Source organism: Ascidiella aspersa, chromosome 6 (genome assembly GCF_963924565.1).
Source record: "Ascidiella aspersa chromosome 6, kaAscAspe10.2, whole genome shotgun sequence".
In the NCBI taxonomy this organism is placed as follows: Eukaryota; Metazoa; Chordata; class Ascidiacea; order Phlebobranchia; family Ascidiidae; genus Ascidiella; species Ascidiella aspersa.
In genome coordinates, this window is record NC_139452.1 from 941,377 (window position 1) to 957,905 (window position 16,529).

At 35.0% G+C, this 16,529-nt stretch overlaps 1 protein-coding gene across 1 annotated transcript in view; it reads right to left on the minus strand.

The window, feature by feature from the left end:
- Positions 1-4,574: 4,574 nt before the first annotated feature.
- The window catches only part of LOC146139065 (uncharacterized), a 36,250-nt gene continuing 24,295 nt past the window's right edge, over positions 4,575-16,529 (minus strand). Inside the window, exons 27-40 of the mRNA XM_083391611.1 lie at positions 15,797-15,951; positions 14,958-15,004; positions 14,325-14,421; positions 13,666-13,827; positions 12,319-12,446; positions 11,284-11,354; positions 10,766-10,882; positions 9,870-9,978; positions 8,818-8,926; positions 8,025-8,281; positions 7,678-7,850; positions 7,050-7,161; positions 6,345-6,496; positions 4,575-5,722 (exon numbers count right to left, since the gene is read on the minus strand). Coding sequence (XP_083247737.1) covers positions 5,610-5,722; positions 6,345-6,496; positions 7,050-7,161; positions 7,678-7,850; positions 8,025-8,281; positions 8,818-8,926; positions 9,870-9,978; positions 10,766-10,882; positions 11,284-11,354; positions 12,319-12,446; positions 13,666-13,827; positions 14,325-14,421; positions 14,958-15,004; positions 15,797-15,951 — 1,802 coding nt within the window. The 3' untranslated portion in view covers positions 4,575-5,609. The remainder of the gene's footprint in view (positions 5,723-6,344; positions 6,497-7,049; positions 7,162-7,677; positions 7,851-8,024; positions 8,282-8,817; positions 8,927-9,869; positions 9,979-10,765; positions 10,883-11,283; positions 11,355-12,318; positions 12,447-13,665; positions 13,828-14,324; positions 14,422-14,957; positions 15,005-15,796; positions 15,952-16,529) is intronic.

Below are 16,529 nucleotides of genomic sequence, written 5' to 3' on the forward strand. Positions count from 1 at the left end.
CTTTCTATGTATCGAAGTGAAATCATATTCTTAATTACCTTTCTTATTATGAAATGGCGATTTGCTCACATCTGGATCCCTCTCCATGTTTATATTTGCTCAACGAAGCTTATCACTGCAAGCTTTAAATTAAACTCGAACACTCTGGCCATTTGCTTTTTATACAAGCAAAAAGAGAAAAACCTCGCTGATAAGATTGGAGCGCTTCTAACTAATCGGAGATAACAGTGACATCATTCCTGGACCCACAATGCAATCCTTATCGTTCGAAAATGTTCGCATTTGTTCGGATGCATTCGGTTGATCAGCTGTTCCGGCTTTCTCAGTTGCGAAGGTGTGTTTCGCGCAAGTTCGCAATGTTTCGGATTAATTTTTGGATTGTATAAAGTAAACAAGCGAATTAAACCAGGGTTACTGGGTCACCTGGTTTAAAAATATTAAATGATTAGCAAAAAGGTTCCAAGATTTCATTTAAAGAAAAAATATCCCGATAAATAACAAGATGTACCATGCGACAATTGACACCATTTAAAATTCAAGCCACAATCAATCTAACAATTATTCACCCAATACGTAATGTGTGAATTTATTGAATATTACCATGTGGAATCTTTTTTTGCGATGGCATACCAAGTAAAGATATTAAAACCTTTAGAAATTATGGAAAAAATACAATATTACTCTTTTACATAACCGGAACAATATTGAGGCCTTTGTAGGCCTATACAGAAAATAAACGCGTCTCCTACACAATATGCCCCATGCAACAAAAATTATAGAAAGAAGGAAACAATAGATAAGGAAAAACGCATTTTAGCGCCTTCGAATCAAGGGAAGGAATAAAACGCACAAACAACTGTTTAAAATAGCGATTAGTGGATTATTGTCCAACAAAAATGTAGGTTATTAACAAAAATATTCTCATCACTTTGTAGTGAAAAAAAAAACTTAAATAAAAAGTTAAATACACGAAATACACCCGACTTTAAAAAGTGTCAACCGGTCCATCAAAGGTATCGTTGATAAAATAAATCAAAAGACAAGAACTGGTTCGAACCAAAAACCGTTGGAACTTAAGTTGGAGTCAATGGAATAAACTGTTTTAACTTGTTTTATTCTTTTAACGTAAAGGAAACACCGAAACGCCATAGAGAAGTGGGTATCATTGCGTGAACGTTCTAATTTAACAATATGCATTTACGATGTCACGGTTGTTTATAGTCTTATTTTGTAAATGTTCAAAAATTTAGTTATTTCTGTCCCTAAGCCAAGTGTGCCCAACCCGTAAAGAAGGTTCTTAAAGCTTTTTTAACGCGGGAACCATGATCATTTTTTTGATTCGTCTGGACCAGGGTCGGTACGGAATTTGAGAAAACAAATTAAAAAATCTAAAATTTCTTGAAGAAGTTGGTTATTTAATTGTGCACTGTCTTAATTTTGTACTGTCTACTTGGAAATGGTTCATTGTTGTTGTGTTCACATTGTTTCAACGTTCCAATTAAACAACAAACATTGTCGACGTAACAGTCTTTTAAAGTTCCTAACAAAACGAAGAAAAATCCTCTTCTAGAAAGTAGGTGTAAACAATATTTACTTATTTTTAACAAAAATAATTTCTGTAATTCACTGAAAAACGACTCTTTTTTCCTTGGGCGAGGTTTGTGACTTCTCAATCAGCGCGCTTTTGTCCGACGCCCCCCCAAACGCGCCGCACCCCCCCGCTTTGTAGAGGTCCCTGTAATGTTTCTTCACACGTCGCAACTTCTCCTGCTGACGTTTTATCTCCGCTTTCACGGTGCTTTCCCTGTTCTGATCCTCCTTTATTTCTCGCATCGCCGGAAGCCGCGTGCGATTTCTATGAGCAGAAAGCGATGACGTCGAGAAAAGCGACGACGTCGTCGTTGACGGTGATGACGTTAATGGCAGCTTTGATTGTGACGTATCTGATTTAGGGGAGTTCCCCAACGGTGGACTTACGATGGATTGTTCAATCGGAGGTAACCTGGAATGAAGTTCGGAAACAACTTTTCAATATTTGCCTTGGTTTAATTTGTTTGTAGATTTAGAAATTTATTATCGTTTTGTCTTTGGCTGTTTGTTTTTTTCTTTTTTATAGTTGAAAAAATTGCATGCTGGTTGCAAAAACAATTTATAGCTTAATGAACCCCTAATTGCTACGGACACTTTGTTTACCAAAAATTGCGAAATAATCGCTGAATTACAGAAAAAAAAACTTAAAAAGCTAAAGTTTGACAAAATTTCCAAACCTTTCTTTGCTATATTGTATAAAAGTTTAGTGGTAGAAGTATGGGCAATCAACTTTTATATAATTACAGTAGGTGTGGATATTAAAATTTACGTTTCAGGTCATTAAAATATTTTGATTTAAAGTTAGTTGTTGTCACAATAAAAAATCTATTGAACAAAACTGTTAATAACTTTTACAAGTCAAGCTATACTATTTTCCAATATCCCATATAAAAACACAACTTCATCACAGCCTAGGCCCAGTGATGAAAATAAGCCGAAACGGTAGTAGATGGCGTAAAATATTTTTTGCAGGTATCCTATATCGGTAAAAACCTGTTTATTTTTACCAGGCCATCCGCCATCTTCTTGAGCGTGTTTAAACTAAGATTTCAATTGGATATTTGTGAACTACAAAGATAATTTCTTAGGTTATTTATTTTGAAACATTCATTTCTGACGTTACTTTGTGACGTCATATATAAATATTTTTCATGCGTTTCGCTAACCAAAGTTAGTTCCGGGAAGAAAATTATCCTGCCTACCCTGCCTATATAGCTCTATATACTATGTTTTTTTTTTCAGGGATTCGTGCTGGTTTAAAGCGTTTTGCATAATTCAGTACTTTGAGATTATCGGCTTGCCGATATTATGCAAAGCGTTATACCTCACAGTGAAAAGACCAAAGTGCTTTCAAACTGTGATGTTTATCGCGTAAAACATAACTGTTCACTTTTACAGGCTTAATGTATAAAGTGATAGGTGAGAAATCAATTTTTTTATATATCATTGAAGTATGCAGAAGAGTGTAGACAATTTTTTTATTTCTTTAAAAAAAAAACTTTATGGTCGAAATCATTCTCATTTGAAATTTGTAAAAGCGCTTGGACAATTAAACTTAAACACACATTGAATCAAAAGCATTGAACAAACTGTTACCTTGGTATTGTACGTTGAGGCTTATTAGATGATTTCTTGTCTTTTCGCTTCGCCGTTTGACCTAATAACAACAAAAACATATTTTTTAAATTGGTGAACACAGTTGGGATAATCCACAGAAAGTTAAGAAACCAGTCTTATAATGCGCAAAATGTTATTTCTACTTGTCATTATGACCACCAACATTCTGTTTACGATATGACACCACATTTAGTTAAAACAACAGTTTGGACCTTGTGTAATTTAAAATTTGACCTTGTGTAATTTAAACTAGGCTAATTTTATCATTTTATAGCAACTTTATTATAAGGTTTGTATTACGTTAACCAACATACACAACAATATAAGCAGCAAAAGCAATTAGAAGGGTTTTTGTAACCTTGTCCACTAATCGATATTACAACGTAGAATATTAAATATAAGAATTTATTCATTAAAAAATATTATTTACCGTGCGTATCTTAAACCACGCTAATTTCAGCATTTTACAGCAACTTTAGTATGAGGACGTCATTTTCAGCACTTCGAATATATTACAACGTGGGTCATTAAACATACCAATTTACTTCACTCAGCAACAAACTAACAACATATTTACCTTGTTGATCTTTCAACGGAACTAATTTAAGCATTTTTGATCAGCTTTGAACCAAGCTTCAGCATCAGAATCGCTTGTTTGTGCGATGGAACCTTGATGTGTTGCTTTTCGCACATAAAGCGATTTGAATATTTCATGAAGAGCATGACACAGCAGTATTCTTCCCACAAGCTCCACCAAAGCGCGCTGGGAGTATTAATATATATGACGTCGTTGTGACGTAACTGTATCGGGCGCGAGAAGATATTTATTCGCTTACGGGGACGTTTGTTGCATAAACATTAGAAATAGCTGGATTGTTGGTTTTGTACAAGTGACGTCACAAAGTTACGTCTAAACGTGACGTCACAAAGTTACGTCTAAGTGTGACGTCACAAAGTTATATCTAACACGTACTTTGACACTAGTTATTATTCTTTCGAATTATCGAGTAATTTAAAATGCTGTGGACCCACAAACAACCCGAGTTCAGCTCGTGAGTCCGAATTGGGCTCCGACTCTAAAGCCTGTATTCCACCTATTGGCGTGATTAAAATTACGTGGATACTGAGCAACCAACTCATAGAAGTGTCATATAGTTTATCCACCCAAAATACGAAGTTTGGACAAATATCCACCATATGCTGTTACAACGTTTACAATTTCCAGTTGGCGGCCTTGGTAATTTCGAAAATTCACTTCCGACCCAGGACACAAGTTGTCTTATATAGTCTTACTCCAGTCCCAAGTCAGACATCTAAGCCCTGCACTTTGCTCCAAAATAATAAGAGACACAGCACAACAATTTAGGTGAATTAGATTTATTCCTGATACGTGGCACGGTACAATTGATATCGACTGCATCATAATAGCATTAGAAAGAAACTAACAACGCTATGTACGTTTTGGAATGTAAAAATACTGTAAAACAAATTAATTTCCATTCTTTGCATATATCAAATAAGCCTAAACATTGATAATTATCGTCCAACTTTATGTACCACAAATCCATTACATTGAACTATTATGAAATATAATACTTTCAATTTTTTTAATACTGGGTATTTTAAACGGCCAATGATAAAGAATTGATGCGGGATGTGTTTTTGTCAATCAACATCTATTTAGGTTAGTAGTCCAATACGCTGCCTACATTTTCTACGTTGTTAGTGTTTACTGCTGTGCAAGGAAAGCGCCAAATACTGTAAAAAATGACTTTCTGTTTGATGAGGCCATACTGAAAAAAGGGAAATGAGTATTTTTAGGAATTATTTAAAAATGTTTTTAAAAAAACGGGAATTTAATCTAAAATAGGTTGTAAATTTATCGCTAATTTCAAAACAGAAAAGGTAACAGTCATTAATAAAAAGGTTCGAGTTGATTTTAAGTTATTAATTTTCTATTAAGTAAACCAGTTTCAAAAAGAAGCAAAAAAAATGATTTAAGCAAAAAAGGAACACGTATAACAGTAAGGATATAAAGTTCATGTACTGTGATTCAATCATTTCAAGCAAAATACAACAGTTATTAAAATGTTGGCAAATTTCCCGAAAAAATCTTTAAGCAATTTTAAAAATAGAGGAACCTTGAGAAAAATTATAATAATTTGATTTTAATTTAAAAAAAACAGCTAACATTTACTATAAAAAAGCAAATCAATTTCCTGCAAAATGTGTCTACATATCTATCTTTAAACAATTTTTAACATAGAAAAATGCAAAAAAAAGGTTTGGGAAAAATTAAATCTAATTTGATTGAAATTTAAAACAAAAAGCTACTGCAAAAAATGACAAACAATTTTGAGAAATGTGATTTTTTGGTCAGTGTGGAGTAGGCATCATGGAAACTACAGATTCTCATTCATCTCCCAACTATCAAATGCTTCAGACCAGAGCTCCAGAAAAATTTGCCAGTTGTTGAAATCTTTTTTCCAAGGCTCCAACATCGCTTGACTCAAACCTAAATCATTCAATTCATTTATAAACGAGTATTAACTGCTGTGTTCTATAAGTGGACATCGCTCTTATAAACCACGTGTTCTAATTAACTTAGTGACTTTCCCAAATTACCACGCGAGATACCTTTGGTAAAGTTATTAACAAGTATGGCACTTAACTGTGGCGCTTTAGTTAAATAATATTAAAACTAAGTGTAAAACCGACAAAGTAAACCGAAAATCAGTTTGTTATTTATTATTGATGTGCAACCAGAATCGTTTGTTTTTCACCATTCGGATTCAGGCAGATTTTGTAACTAAATCATTTAATTTATTTATGAACGAGCATGGCATTTAACTGTCGTGTTATTAGATAGAAATTTATTTTATACAGTTGTACATGTAATTAAGTTATTTAAATAAAGACTAGTTTTACGCACCCTTGTAAGTATAATAATAAGGTTTACTCAACTGTGTAAACACCGGTGTTTATATACAGCTCTACATATAATTAATCTAAGTAATTATAGGCTAGCTATACGCACGCTTGTAAGATAGTAAAATAAGGTATACAACACTTGTGTTTTTTTATGTATTTCTACATGATTTAAATTAGGTCACTTAAATCAAACCAGCTTTACTTACCCTTGTAGCGGTCATCCATACAACGGCATAAGGGGCAAGTGTAGAAGTCGCTGTGGCAAACGTACTGGGACGGGTCACGACATTGCAGCATGGTGAGGTCCAAGCAGGGGGGGATCTCGGGGATGGTTTGGTACACCCCGTCCAACGTCTCGCTGCACGTTGTGACGTCACAATTAGGCATTTTGTAAGTGGTAAGGCGACGATGGGTTAAATACTACTACGATTTACTAAAGGTTAGTCAGGAACTGATTAAGGATTCTTTGGGGGCATCATTTTTTTAGACTTGACGTTACAAAGTTACGGTTAAAACGTAACGTCACAAAATTATATCTTAAAGTGAAGTCATAAAAAGTGAAGTCAATAACCTTACGAACACACAGTTCGTTTATTTTGTAAAAGTTTCAGTTTAAAGGGGTGTTACATTTTTTTGCCATCATGTGAAAATTGATTTACACAAAACATTTTAACAACATTATAAGTAGCGAATGGTGTTTTAATTAGTTTAACAAGCACGTTTTAATGTGGTCAATAAAACACCTTTTGTGGTGTTAAACCGGTTCTTCAAATGTAAAGCGTTAAAGCACGGTAGCATAAAAAATCAACCAGTCCCAACAATAAAGTAACCGACAAGCAGAAAGCTGCTGTCAGTGGTTTTGGATTACATAAATATACACCCTTTTATATAACAAGTGACAATGTACTTACACCCATCGGTTAAAAGATGACTGCCACTTCGGAAGGAATCCAGATCTCCACTTAACGTAATTCTTCAACCACTCGGTTCCCAAACGGTTCTTTGTGTTGTTCACCGCAGTTTCTGGGGATTCAAGAAGTAGCGGTTTGACACAAATAAATAAAACTTCAAGTTTTAAACTTGGCAAGGCTCTAACACTTATTACAGAAGTAGGTAGCATTTTGAACGGGAACACACAATAAGACCTAAAATGCAACAATACCTAAAGCAGAAAAATATATTTAACCATAGTATTAGGACCAACGAAATAAGACAGCCAAATATGCAGTAATATCCAGTAGGCATAAGATTTAAATTCATCGGAATAAGGCCTAAATATTTTAGGTCTTATTCTGACGGATTTATGACTTGTTCCGATTTAGACGGTAGTAATACCATTAGGTATTAGTCCTATTTTGGCCTTATTCCGAATTGTGTTTTATTCTGACGTTGGTGTTGTTCTTATCTTCGGCATATCGCTGGAGTCCCTTTGAACGTTTCGAATAAATTTTAAGATAATGGCTGAAGGTTGTAGATAGACATAGAATGAATAACTTACTTGGGCAAGCCGATATTTCGAGCCCTGCGATATTAACTTACTCGGGCAAGCAGATATTTCGAGCACTGCGATCGAATCCACTGCGACTTGGCTCGCTTGCGCCACGTAGTGGTAGAGTTGAGGATGAATATGATCGAGGTAATATTGAAGAGCTCCCAAGTTACAGTTGTACCTCACAGTGGACACAAAACCGTCGCGGAAAGTTCGGAAGGCTCTGTGCAAACATTAAACTCATGTCAGAAGATTAATATTTTTTTTAATTAAATGAAATATTATTCCTATTATTATTTGTAGAGGGAAAATGACTCAACTGGGGTTTAAAATGGCTTGTGTACAGCACTGGTCCCATCACCATAAAGTAGTGTCTCATAAACATTAATATTCTCACGTGCATATCTCCTGCTTAGTCCTCGCTCCCACATATGAGTAATAGAGCTCGGTGAGGTTGTTCATGATCCCGTAGAGAGCCGAGTGTGAGCAGATGAAGAAAGGTGAGGGTCCAGTGGTCGCGTTCATCCCGAAAGGCATCGGACCTCCTGGATGGAAGTAAGGAAGAGATCCCTTGTTGCAGAAGTTGCTGATGAGGTCGTAACCATGGCAGGAAGAACCAGATGATGCAAGATGTCGGAGCACGTGGATCACATACTGGATGCAAGAGGAAGTGGATTTTTAGGAAGTTAAAGTTTAAGCTTGATAAAATCTCGTCAGTTAATGTGACAGAGAAGTATTAAGTAAGCAAAGTATCACTTATAAAATGAAGATGATACAAGTTCGTATCGAAACGTCTTAATCAAGTTGATGTCGATTTACTCGACCTTTTTAGCTTTGACATTCATTATTAAGTATTACTTAGCTGGATACATTGAAGGCAGTATTTTTAAGGAGACTAAATGCCATGTTTAAGATTTATGTAGAGTTAATATGTAGGACAAGTATTACTTAGCTACACTATGCTCGCATATGTAATGTAGCTTGAAAATGGATTATAAACCAAAACAAAAAGTTTGAATAAATCGACATAATCTTGATTAAGACGTTTCGATAGGAACTTGTATCATCTTCAGCTCATTAAACTGAAATATATCCAAACCTTACTTACAAAAGGTGGCAGTACTCATACCTACAGTAAACAATTTAAATTTTATCAATTTATTCGAGTTGAAACACATTGTTTTTTTCACCTGTTCGTCAAAGGGCAGATAATATCGATGGAAAATGTTTGGTCCGCTCCCCTTGGCGCAATTCTTCAGCTGGTTTGCCGCACACTGGATCACGGCGTTCACGTTCGATCTACAACAAACAGGTTTATTCGCTAGTGGGCTGAAGTATGTTATTAAATTATATAAAAATAAAAAATTCTTACTCAAACTCATATTTTTTTTTTATCGATGACATATATATTTTTATAGATGACGTCACAAAGTTTCGTCAATAACTGGATGTAATTAAACGAGAAAATGTAAGAAAGTTGAGGTTAATGTTGATCTTGTGTTCAAATATAAAACTAAAATCTAAGTCTAAATTTATTTATTTATTTAAGAAAAAATCGTTCACTTTATTAGTTTTAAATAAGCAAAAGTAAAACTTAAAAGGGATTTGCACCCGCAAAAGATGCACACATTGCTTTAATATTTAAAGGTTTGGGTTTTACAATTGTGTGTATCAAATAAGCAAAAAAAATGTTATTTAACGGTAAGGTGTCGAAAGGTTCCGACTAATTGTGGCTGGTTCAGTAAAGCAGCTTATTTTGTGGAATCAACTATCACTTCTAGTTTTTAGAATGGTTAACTATTTGAATAAAACTATAAATAAGGATATTTGTCTATATTAGAATTAAAATAATTATTCGTTAAAATTATTAACGTTTTGTTTTAAATAGTATTTTTAACAGCTTCCTAAAAGTCTTTACGCTGACTTAAACCAAGAGACCGCCTTGTAAATTATTATCTAAACTTAAAATCATTGTCTAAAATTGCCTTCTTCTATTTGCATTAACGGACCTGCACTGCCCCGGATCAATGTAAGGTTCGATATAACATAAAAAAACGGCTTTGAAAATCTTCTATCGCTTTTAGGTTTTCTATAGGTGGTAAACGACTTAAATAAGACAATAAATAAGGTGTTTTGTCCATATTTCAATTAAAAGAGCATAATGGTTGGGGATTGTAGTAACTAATAGACCGCCTTGTAAATTATTGTCTAAAATTGCCTTCTTCTATTTGCATTAACCGACCTGCACTGCCCCGGATCGTTGTAAGGTGCGTGTGCTGTGAAGGAACTCTCGCAAGCCCAAACCTTGCGGATCGCTTGCCTCAAAGTACAAGATGGAAGGAAGTCAACGTCTGCGTAGAAAATAAATTCTATAAATTTAAGTCAAATTAGTGAATCTATCCTAAATTGCAATAAATATAAGATATGTTGGAGTTTGTTTTAAGCTTAGCCAGGGTTGCGACACAGTTTTATGGAAAAAAATTCAAACGCTTTCTACGACTGTTTGCAAAAAAACAGGATTTTTTAAAGACTTTTCAATACACAGTTTATTTTAAGACTTCAAAGATTCAAAGTCTCTGTGTTTGTGTTCAGGCCAATCTTTGTTTGAACTCTTTCACTGAATAAGTGTATCCGAAGAATCTATTCTCTTGACAAGTGGATTTCAATATTTTATGAGTGGTGACTCACAAATGAGCTCTCAACAGTTTGTGGTCCCTTTCTCATTCTAGGGCAGTGGTTCCCAAACTTTCGTTAAGTGCGATCGTTTGAGTTTTGTGAACATTTCGCGACCCAGGACACAGACAGACAACTTTCTTTAAGTTATTTATATATTTTTTTTGTGTTACATACTAAAGGCTGTCAAAGATATATTTTTATGGGCTTGAACAGTTTCCCCCTGAACCAGTCTATGCACGGATTAGAGCGAACTTGAAAGAAAGGAATCAAGCAGTTCAATGTTTGACAATATTTCTACTTCATACTTTGACCTGATGAAGCACGGTTGTGCGAAACTTTGTCAACACTAAATACAATTTGTCTTTATACAGTGCCACCTGATTCCTCCATTTAAAATTAGACAAATATGGCCATATACAAAGATATTATGTTTATTTATGCAACTTCTATGCATTAATCCACCTCCAACCGGCCCAGGTCCAGTCGGTGTAGGTGTTGGTGGAGTAAAGGTCGGGGTAGGCGATGGTGGAGTGAATGTCGGTCGAGGTGTTGTAGCATTGCTGTGTGGTGGAACCGAAACTGAAAAAGTGAATTCATTGGAGTGAAACTTAAATTTGAAAAATAGAAAAACTTAAGTGCTTCTTGTGAGTTTTAATTTGGTCAAACATATCAAAATAATATTTGCTTTAAATTTTCCACAATTGTTTCTGTAAACCTGCATATATTTTTCCGCAGCTGAACAACAAAGTTACTTGTCTCAATTGAAAAATTGGTCTTCCAGCAAAATTTTATTGAAGTACCAACTATATTCCTATAGTTAAATATTATTTCCCTGCAGAAGATTGCCAAAATAGGTGGTCGATACGTTGTCAATTTTAAAAAATTTGCCGGAAGAACCATTTTGCCATTGAAACAATCCCTTGCAGCAACATATTTATTTACGGTGACATCCCAGCAAAATAGGCTTTAAATATTAATACCTGTTGTGTAGACTTCCAATGCACGACGCAGAACATCTTCAACATCAGTGCGGACAAAACTTCCGGATCTCCTGAATACAAGAATGCTTGGTAAGCGTTTCTAAACAAAGAAACCAAAAATGAATAAATAATAAACAGCATGTTTGACACAAATTAACCTACTGCAACCATTGTGACGTAAATAATATTGCGTACGATTTTTTCGTAGTAGCGTGCATATTCTTTTAGTTTTTTTATTCTGAATTATTTTTTTGGTCTTTGCCTTAACGTTGTAGTTGTCCTTACGGCAGTTGGTGCAACTACCTTGTCGCGGTAGGCGCTCATATTGCGAGTTACTTGCAAGTGTTAGGCGATGGTATTTAACTTACGCTGATGTTCTTACTGTCTTAATAACAATGCCTAAAGTACTGGAATTTATGCTAAATTTCAATAAAAATATGAAAGCCATAATACTTTTACAGATGTTTCAGCAATAACTCATGCCACCATCAGTGTAAAAATCCAAGTGAAGATAAAAGCCAATAGAAATAGGAAAGCCAAAATATTCGATAAAATCGACATTTCAATTATGGCTTTCATATTTTTATTGAAATTTATCATAAATTCTAGGACTTTAGGCATTGTTCCTATAAAAAATTTACACTTTTAGATAGAAATTGCTTCGTTGGATTGCAAACCATGCCTGGAATTCCGATATCAAACTGGTATCGAATCGACACCGATAAAACCGAGTATCGGCTCCGATCCGATACTATCGGACATCTCTAGTATCAACTAGACGCATGACGATGATCTTGAGACTGTTTTTAAAAACAGATAAAGATAAAATCATTTCTTAAAATTTTACTAAAATCTGTATTTCGCCTATAAGGCATCGTCAGTTTATGTACAAAACGCAAACATGTAAAAATGCCAATAATAGTAGTTAAAAATAAAAAAATGAAAAATATAAGACTGTGTATATGACGGAGACAAAAATTCTTCATTTGCGAAAATAACTGAATCCTTATAAACCAAAATAAGTGGAGAACAAACTTTGAGAGCAGCGTATAACCGACAAAGTGTCTCCTTGGGGAATAGAGCACCGTGAACGTGTTGTCGGTCGGGTCGGTTGTTCTCGAGAAGTTGGTGTTAACAGACCCGCCACCCGTTGAATCCCAGTTCTAAATCATAAAGTGTATTATAAACAAAATTATGTTGACAAAAATGTTGATAAAATAATAACATTAAAATTATTTTGATTGTTAATATTGGGATCTAAGCCTGTTCCAACACTTCTAGTTGTTGATCTTTCATCCATAACGTAAAATCCAAACAGAACCAAAAAGGGTATAAAAACGATCTGAAACAACTTAAAAAAACAAGAATAAAACTCATTCGAGTTAAGTTTTTAAGCAGAACTGTTGATGCAATTTGCGTACTTATTTCTGCTCGTTTAAAAAGTGGTTTTAGATATTAGTTATAACATTTTTGTAGTTATGTTTAGATATTGCCAAAAAGTAGTAAGAAAGTTGGTGTTAATAGACCCCTCCGATGAATCCCAGCTTTAAATGATAAAGTATTTGGGAACTTGCAAAAAATTAATTAATATTTTAAATAAGCTTGTTCTATACTTCTATCTTATCCAGATACCTAATTCGGGAAAATGCAAGCGCGCTCCGATGAAATGTCGCCATCAGATCGGGTAAATTGATACCAAACTAGCAGCGGACAGCTAACGATACTCCCACTTGGATCGGGTACCGGCTCCGATTCGATATTATCGGACATCCAATATTCCAATTTTAGGTACAGGACAGTTATCAGTCAATCTGTCGATTTAGTGTGGTCAAGGTAATGCTAGAAAACGGACTTGCGTACGTTATGCATTTTGAGTAGGATTAAGTACGAACATGGACGTGCGTAAGTGTACGGATGTGAAATATCTGGAGAGTCCATTGTGGTCGACAACGAAATTGACAACGAATTCACCTCAAATTTAAACCCAAAGCCTTTCATACAAGCTTCTGTGAAGCCATTCAACATAACCCTTGTAAAGAGATACTTGCCTGACATTTATAGAAGGTGCCATTGTGGTCGACAACGAATTGTAACACTGTCTAACTTAAGGGTCGCATAAAACTTAATAAGTTAAAAAAGCAAAGACTGGAGAAGTTGCGGGAAAACAACAAAACAAATTGCAAATGACAGCAAAATTAGGCTGGCAAATACAAACCAAACTAAAATACATATTAATTCAACAAATGCTTGACAAAGCGCACAACGAGAAATTTTTTTTTTTTTTTTTCTAAACCCAGAGGGTCGTGAGAAATTGTAATACATTAAAAGAGGTCGCACATCGAAAAGTCTCCAAAAAAGCATAAAAAATAAACCACCGCTTACCACGTAATTGTACACGTCATAGTAGACTTCACATATTGTTGGGTCGGAAAAAGCTTGGCTGATTTGGAAAACCCTGTATTCCATGAAGTAATTCCCGTCTGAGATGGATCCACTCAAAGTTGAAACGACACCATTGCCATCAGCCCCGGTGCCTCCCCATACCTGAGAATTTGCATAGAAATCATACTTTATATGAGGTGGTGGTTCTCAATTTTTTTAGATTAAGGCAAACTAGAAAAACTCTAATATTTCGCGGCACACTTTTAACAGAAAAAAAGGTGGGAAAATGCCTTCGTGACTTAGGCCAATTCTGATTTCTTTTGAGATTTTTTAATTTCAAATTCGTGGCCACCCTTCGGAATCTTGATTCTTATAATAGTTGTGACGTCACAATCCCTGATGACCCCCTTGTTTTGAGGGGGCAACCTTAACGATAATACCGTTCGCCAACCAGACTTTAAATACTGACAGCCTGTTTTGGTGCTGAACTTTCTAAAATGATTTTTTGATCATCTGCTCTTAGCCTTGCTTACCCCTATGGACGCATTTTGCAACAATTTTAAGCTGGCGATACGTCATTGATGACGGCATTAATGACGTTATCGGAAGGCCACAGTTGAGAATCACTGATATACAGTAACAACCTTGTCCTTACTTACCCTTATGGATGCATTTTGTCGGTAGTAGAATTCGCCGACCCACATAACAGCATGGAAGGGGTGGCCGGCAAGGATTCCAGCTTGCAAACCATAATACCTTTAAAATTAATACAAACGGCATTAAGTTACCTGTTGATTTTAATACACCGCGTGAGTTAAAACGGGTATCAGACATTTACTGATTTCCGCTTCAATTGAAACAAAAAAACAAAATAAAAGTTCAAAACGTTTAATTTTACGCATTTCAGAGAAAAAACCTCCAGTTTTGCATTTATTTAATAGTGTGGTAAGTGTTTTTGTGATATACTGTACATTTAAACGATGTCTTAATAAACACAAATTCATCTAACATAACAAATCGTGCGAAGTAATTTACGCGAAGAAAACGAAATTCAACCATGTTTCTGTTGATGGTAGTTCACAATTTTCTTTTAACGGCAAAAAATTTGTCTGAAACCAGCTCATGTCCATACTAGATCCGATGTAATAGAATATAAATACAGATAAAAAAGTTCAAAAAGTTTAATTTCCACCATTTGTTCGAAACGTCTTAATTGGCTAACTTGAGTGAAAACTAAAAAAATAAACCGTCTGTATCAAATACCGAGTATCTTCGTAAAGAAAAGTACTTACTGGATGCTTTGATTGTATTCAGCTTGCCCCATGTTATTAAAGGACACCTGAGGAAAAAAGTTTAAACCAAAAGTTAGCAGCTGTTAATGCTTTGAATAAGAACAACAACATTCGGTGGGTGCTCTGAATGAATGTTACTTACATTCAAGTAGCTCAGGTCTAAACCACAACAATACCCTATAGAACAGTGTTTCGTAACCTTTTTACACTTGCGGCAACCCTATTCGGGCAATCTTCTTCAGCCGATAAAATATTGCCGGAAGAACAATTTTACAATTAAAAGGTTGTATAGCTTAGGCTATAAAGGAAGAAAATTAAAAAGATTGTGATCTCTAACATAATAATGAAGAATTTTATGCCACGAATTTCTCTAGAAAGATTGCTTAGGCAATAATATTGCCTTGATGAAGATTGCCCGGATAGGTGGTCGAAATGTTGGCACCTTAATAACATTTTGCCGGAAGAACAATTGAAGCAATGACTGACAGCAACGGTATATAAATTATTAAAATATTTGGACGCTGAAACAGTGCTGTGCAAAGCTATAATCTAGGCTTTGCTTAACGTAAACTGCACGAGATATTTCGAGTGATATTATGAAGTATCCCTAAAAACGTAAGTGGAACGTGGCGGCACACCTGGAATGGTTTCGCGACACACTGGTTGCGGAGCACTGCCCTAGAATATACCCTTTTCTCAATTATTTTTGGAAAAACAAGGCCATGATTTTGCAGTCAGGTTCATAATATTGTCCTGAAGAAGATTACCCGAATAGATCAAGCATTTCAATTTCACATTCAAGCATCTAATGTAGTTTATGATAATAAGCAGCAACGCACCCGGTTCCCAGTGTCGTACATGTCGTTCCCGCCATCTGCGATGTGGTTGCTTCCAGAGTAACCGTCATATTCGTATTTGTAGAAAGAACCAAGCCCGCTGGTGATTTGGGACTCAGCGTAGTGAAGATGCTGTAATAATTGACCCACCACACTTCCTGTAGGAACGCGTAAGGTTATGTGGCTAAATAAACCAGTGGAGTAAACAAGTCGCTAAAAAAATAATTTGTGAAATATCTTAAGTGCATAACTTAAGTCCAAGTCAAGTCATTTGTGAAATATCTTAAGTGCATAACTTAAGACAAAGTCAAGTCATTTGTGAAATATCTTAAGTGCATATCTTAAGTCCAGGTCAAGTCATTTGTGAAATATCTTAAGTGCATATCTTAAGTCCAGGTCAAGTCTTTTTAAACAAGTAACAAGTGAAGTCTCAGCCAAGTCATTATTAGAGGAAGTCAATTCCTTGTCGTTAAAATTAAATGTTAACTATTAAAATTAATAAACTCGTTTAAATACGAGCAAACAGCCAACTAAACATCAACAAAAACAAAATGTATAGCAAACAAATTGTTTTGTGCAATTAATTTAGATAAGAAACTCAATTTTATTTAACAAATGCTTAATAAAACAACTTAGTTTTAACCCAAGTCATTTGTCCAAAAGACATAAGTCAAGTTGAGTCACTGTGCCCAAAAGACTTAAGTTAAGTCAAGTCATTGGAAAACAGTGACTTAAG